This window comes from Lactuca sativa, chromosome 2 (assembly GCF_002870075.4).
Source record: "Lactuca sativa cultivar Salinas chromosome 2, Lsat_Salinas_v11, whole genome shotgun sequence".
Taxonomy (NCBI): domain Eukaryota; kingdom Viridiplantae; phylum Streptophyta; class Magnoliopsida; order Asterales; family Asteraceae; genus Lactuca; species Lactuca sativa.
The window spans coordinates 220,397,835-220,404,411 of NC_056624.2; the positions used below are offsets into that span (position 1 = coordinate 220,397,835).

Consider the following 6,577-nt stretch of genomic DNA (forward strand, 5'->3'; position numbering starts at 1 on the left):
TCTTATATAAGTCGAGGTACTAAATGCAAGTTGTCTATATATAAGTCGATATAAGTCGAGGTACCAAATGTGTAACTTGATTTAATTAATATGAAGCGCGTGGGGTTCGTTGTGCAAATCCAGCCGGGTCAAGCTAGACAGCGGGTATATAGCACAGTCAAATATCAAGAGAACCAATCAGAGTGGATCCCACCGTCTGCATTTGCATCTGAATTTGCGTTGCATTTAATTTTGCATTTGCATTTGAATTTGCATTTGCATTTGCATTTGCAGTTGCATTTGAAGTGGGTGTTCCACCATTGTTGAAAGCTTTGACTTAGACCCACAACACGACAAACAGAAATACAGACGAAGAAAACCCACACCTTCCTGCCTCCTTCTCCCATATCCCCGTGTGTCCTTTTTTTTCCATTATTTATTCTTCAATTTGAACAATATATAATCATCGTTCATCCCAATTCATTCTCTTCATCGGTCTAACTGGATTTGTTCGACAGCTTCAACAATCATCACAAACTCTTTACAGCTAACATTTCAATTGTTTTCTTCGTCAATCCAATCAGGTATGTCGAATCTTTGGTTTTATGGAATAACAACTCATTTTGGTTGGAGTAATCATTGTTAATGGAGGTTTTTAATTTTTGCAGGTTTTTTGATGTGTAAGGGTTCGAAGAGTAAGCTTTGTTCTACAACTTTAATCATGGAAGGAGAAAAGTTTCAAGAAAATAAAAATGGATTTTTCTTGAAATCTTCGATTTTACTGGAGTTAGCTGCTACCGATGATGTTTCTGAGTTCGTAACCACGGTAGAACAGAAAGGGATGAATTTAGACGAGTTTAGCTTCTGGTATGGAAGAAGAAATGGGTCTAAAGGGAAGATGGGGTTTGAAGAACGAACTCCACTTATGATTGCCGCCGTCTACGGAAGCATCCAGGTTTTGAAATATATAATCGGCACTAAAAAGGTAGATGTCAACAAGCCCTCCGATTCCGACGGCGCCACCGCCCTTCACTGCGCCGCAGCAGGTGGGTCTTCTACATCCATCGATACAGTGAAGCTTTTGATCGAGGCTTGCGCCGATCCTAATCTAACCGACGACAACGACAATAAACCAGTTGACTTGATTGCCCGTGGGATCAAATCGTCCAAACGGAAAGCTTTGGAGATGTTATTGAGGGGTTTCTCTATAAGCGATGAGGAAGAAACCGAAGAAACAGAAACAGAGATTATTGCGGCGAAGAAGGAATACCCGGTTGACGTATCGTTGCCGGATATTAACGATGGTGTTTATGGTACTGATGAGTTTAGGATGTATATGTTTAAGGTGAAACCATGTTCCAGAGCCTATTCTCATGACTGGACTGAATGTCCGTTTGTTCATCCCGGCGAGAACGCACGGCGGCGTGATCCGAGGAAGCATCAGTATAGCTGTGTGCCATGCCCGGAGTTTCGTAAGGGAAGCTGCATCAAAGGAGATAACTGCGAATATGCACACGGGGTGTTTGAATCTTGGCTTCACCCTGCTCAATACCGGACTCGTCTCTGCAAAGATGAAACTGGTTGTGCAAGAAAAGTTTGTTTTTTTGCTCACAAGGTCGATGAACTCAGACCTCTGTATGCATCTACTGGTTCAGCTGTTCCATCGCCGAAATCAGGTCCAATCGAAATGGGTTCGATGAGTCCGATGGGTCTTGGTTCAACTTCACCCATGTCTCCTTCTAATTCTCCGGCGAACGGGAATATGTGGCAGAACAAATTCGTTCATCTAACGCCACCGGCGCTGCAGCTTCCCGGCAGTCGTTTGAAGACGTCTTTAACTGCCAGGGACTTGAAGATGGAGATGGAGATGGAAATGGAGATGTTACAAAGGCAGCAGATGATCGACGACTTATCATCCAATCTTTACAACAATAGATTTGGCGAAATGAAACAAACTAATTATGATGATGTTTTTGGATCTCAAATACAGGGTTTGTCTCCAAAAGTGTCATCTACACAATCTCTCTTGCAGTCTCCGTCAGGCCACCAGATCCGGCAGAACTCGAGCCCACTCCGGGCAAACTACCCATCTTCTCCGGGGAGAAACCCCACAAGTTTTGGGTTTGATTCATCGGCTGCGGTGGCACAAGCAGTGATGAATTCAAGATCTGGTTCATTCGCCAAACAACGAAGCCAGAGCTTCGTAGACCGTGGTGCCGGATCCACCATGAGCCTCCGGTCAGTGCCTCCGTCTTCCACTTATTCCGAATGGGGTTCGCCTGATGGAAAGCTGGAGTGGGGGTTCAACAGCGAAGATGCTTCTAAGCTTAGAAAGTCGGCATCTTTCGGGTTCAGAAGTGGGAACGGGGGTTCACCAGTCAAAGGGAATCACGAGCAAGATGGGCCATGGGGCGGCGCCGGACTGTACAGTTCATCGGAAAAGGTGCCACAATGGGTTGAGCAGATGTATATAGATCAAGAACAACTGATGGCATAACAGCAAAAGCTTCAGCAATCAAAAATTCTTTGATAATCCTTGATCACATAATATTTAATTAGAGGAACAAGGATGATTATCGATTAACTTAGATCACAAAGAAGTGGAGTTTCTTTTATTTTATTTTTAACAATTGATGTAATTTTTTCTTCATAATTTCCCAACTGGGGATTTAATTGTTTATTTATTCAATCCACATCTTTAAGATGAAATCAAATGTTTGATTATGAGTGTGATGCCATATTATTATTCGATATTCAAGAGGCGCTGGCCTGCCACCATCTGGTCTAATTTTATATTTTACAATATACTTTTAGATTTATGTGTTTGAACATGTGATATGTAGATTGAATTATTATAAAGCGTGAAAATATATTCTTTCGTAATAATATTTTTGGTCATAGTTATATAGTGTGATTTCAGACCACCCCTAGCAATTTGCTTTGCATATTTAATGTAAATCTGCCGTTCAAAAATAAATATAGTGGGTAACAAAATAAAAGCAATCTTAAATCTCTAAGTATCATAAAAAAAACATCCTGATTTTTAATTTTTACAAATTATGTTGGAACTTTAAAAAGTTGATATTTGAAAACTTTATTGATGTGCACAAAAAACTTCAAAGCCAAGGAAATTCTTTTTCAATTAACCGACAAAAATATAAAATAATTGAATGGTCGGCATCCTCTTTGAATAATTGAATGTGTGACCAGGAGAGCATACATGAAATACAAAACTAAAAGGAGAATATTGATAATGACACGTGATATTGTGATATTATTCAACTCAAAGCATTCACAATAATATAACTTTTAATATACTACCTATTGCCATATTATATAACTTTGTAAAAAAATGAATTTGTAAGATTATCGATCATTATTTTGATATATATTTAGTGTTTTATTATAGGATTTATTATTAAATTTATCTAAGTTGTCTCCAAACTTATAATTTTGACAGGATATAACATGTTGGTTATTTTAATATATATTTAGTGTTTTTCTATAGGATTTATTATTAAATTTATTTACGATTGTTTCAAACTTATAATTTTGAACACAGCAGGTTGTTTTTTTAAATGTTTTACTATTAAATTATTATTTTCATATGTTTTAACAGTAAATTATTTTTTTATACGATTTTATCGTTAATTTATGTTTCTACCATCTTTTTTAGAAACACTTTCCACCACACCAAATGCCACCAAACAACATAAAGACAACCATTCGCAACGTCAATCACCAATCTCTACTATTCATCGCCCCTAAGGCCATCCTGTATACACATCACGAGAAGGCTGGTGGTGTATATACACCTCATTATCTTCTTCTTCCACCATCCTTCTATTCTCAATTCGGTATACTCACAACGAAAGAATGTGGTCGTTGTGGGTGTAAGCTGCAAGAGAGAAGAGGAGAGGAAGAGAGAAGAAAGAGTCTGTGGTGAATTGTGGTGGCCAACACGAGAGACCACGCTCGTGGTTCCAGATCAGCACCACGAGAGGAACGAGATGGTGTGCACGGAAAACCACCGTGGCCACCTGGACCACGAATAGCTTCGTGATACCCATACCAAACGGCCTAAGGGTGGAAATAATTTCCAGCTGTTTAATAAGAAGGTTGATAATTTCCAACTGAATCCAATATTTTTAGTAAATAAGTTAAAATCGGGTTGGCTCATTGCTTGTTTTTCCAACCCAGTCTGTTTAATAAATAGGTTGAACCTGAGTTGACCTATTTAATTTTAAAAAAATCCCTTATAAAACAACTAATCCTTCAAATAAATGTTCAAAGAACTTAAAAATTAATTTATGAAAAAAAATCCCTTATAAATCAACTAATCCTTCAAATAAATGTTCGAAGAACTTAAAAACCCGAATACTTGTATAATGATTATTACCCCAAGTTATTTCAAAAATAAAAAATAAAAATATAATAATCAAGTACACAATAATACTAAATAAATATAAATTAAAAAAAATATTAATCCGGTTGACGGGTTGTAAAATGATAGAAAATTTCAGCCATAATCTAACCTTTTTAATTTTCAACTCAACCTGTTAATTGCTAGGTTAGGTTGAGTTCGAGTTGAGATTAGTGACCCTAATCACCACAACCACCAAGTAATTAATATAAAATCGGTTACAACTTGCAAAAAAAAATCTATTCAAACTTACATTTAAACCTCCACACAATTCAAACTCAAATTAACAATAGAATTGCATCCTTAAAGGATGTGGTTAACGGTGGTCCATGGTTTAAGAAAAAAAAGGCAAGAAATGGATGGGGGTAGCATGGTGTGAACGGCGCTAAGAGGGATGTGGGCGATAATAAATGGTATTTGAACATTTTTATTAGATGTGAGAAGGAGGAGACTATATGTTTTGCAATGTTTTAAAAATTGAGCAAGCAACATGGTGTTTTTTTCTTCCTTGGAGTTATGTGGGACGAAGAAAATGAACGGAATATTAATGATGGGTAGAAATACTAAACATACTAGCGTTTCAATATAGGGATCTCAACGGGGGCAAACGGGATGGGGAGTGCATCCCCCACCCCCGCTCCCGAAATTTCCCGGTTACCCCGCCTCCACCCCCACCTCCGGAATGTTTAGCCTTTCTACCCCCGCCCTCGCCCCCGAATCCCCTTTATTACCCCTGCTCCCGTCCCCGTTCCCCCGCCCCGATTGATTTTGGGATACCTTTTTTTGGGCTAAAAGAAGTTGTTATTTAAGCTAAAAGAAACTATTTTTTAGGTAACAAATAATTATTTATAGCAGAATTTTACATGTTAAAAATAAAAAAGTTATAACATTTAAAAAAATTATACTAACAACTTAAAAACATGTTTTTTGATGAATTTTGGAAGCTCAAAATCTTGTTATTGTTTATTATATTTATATAATTAATATATGTAAATATATGTGTAATTTATTAACGGGGTCCCCATGGGGTTTCGGGACGGGATTGCCTACCCCGCCCCCACCCCCGAAAATAAAACGGGGGTTAACCTTGCCCCCGCCCCTGATTTTTTTTAAAAAAAATCCTCCAAACGGGATGAGGCCCCCACGGGAACGGTGTCTCACGGGACTTTTTGACATCCCTATTTCAATACTCATGATGTTTTTTTTTTTTTTTTAATTCTTCCAAAATACACTTTATTGATCTATAAAAAACACAATAAATATTATTTATTAGAAAAAGATTGTTGCTAAATTTGTAAATGTAGTTCGACTAATGAACTTTTGCCAGACGATCGGTTCAAGTGGATGGCTCTCATCACCAATATTTTTAGTTTCAATGTCAACACTACTAGGATTTCTCATCATTAAACACTTATGGGACAATATCATCTAGATTTCCTTCATCCTAAATCACAACTTCGTTAACAACATTAAGCTTGGAGACAGTGGTAGTATTGTTAGTATGTTGTCACATATGATTTTTTTAGTGTTTCTGGAAAGTATTGGATTGCTCATATGATCACTTCATGGATTTCATCATGTAACGCCCGCAGATCCGGGCTAGTCAATTTAGAGACAATGAGCGTCAAAAATGAGTTTTTAATGGAAGATTATTTAGAAGGATTAATCTTAACCAAGTTGTAGTATATGTTACTAGGGTTCCGTACATATAAAGACGCCGAAATCCGAGTTATAACGAAGAAGTTATGGCCCGCTGAAGTTTTACTGCAAAACCGGCATGACACCGGGAGACGTAAATAGTGAATTTACGATAGAGAACTTTTTAGCCTTAGTGATCTAAACAAAAGTTGTAGTATACGTTAAACCGAGAACATACAAAAAAAAAAAAAGAACTTCCAAATCTGACTTCGTATGAGGAAGTTATGAATTTTCTAAGATTTGGCATAGCAGTGCACGACCCGAAACTCGAATTTTAGTTCGAGCAGTTTTTGGCCTACGCGACCTAAATGAGAATTCAAGATCTCATTAATAGGAACTCAACAGTAAAAAGACGGACGGAAACAGAGAACGTATGTAGAAGTTACGAATTTTACGCGGACATTTAACAGTATAATCTCATCGTATTGTTAAATTTAAGATCGGTCGAGAATTAGCCGACGGAGTCAAAATGAAAGT

General features: G+C 37.5%; 1 protein-coding gene across 1 annotated transcript; it reads left to right on the plus strand.

Annotated features, from left to right (window-relative positions):
• Positions 1 to 368: 368 nt before the first annotated feature.
• Positions 369 to 2,709, plus strand: LOC111901268 (zinc finger CCCH domain-containing protein 29). Its single transcript, XM_023897125.3, has 2 exons — positions 369 to 563; positions 648 to 2,709. Exon 2 carries the CDS (start codon positions 656 to 658, stop codon positions 2,474 to 2,476), a length of 1,821 nt encoding a protein of 606 aa, XP_023752893.1. The 5' UTR covers positions 369 to 563; positions 648 to 655; the 3' UTR covers positions 2,477 to 2,709.
• Positions 2,710 to 6,577: the final 3,868 nt, after the last annotated feature.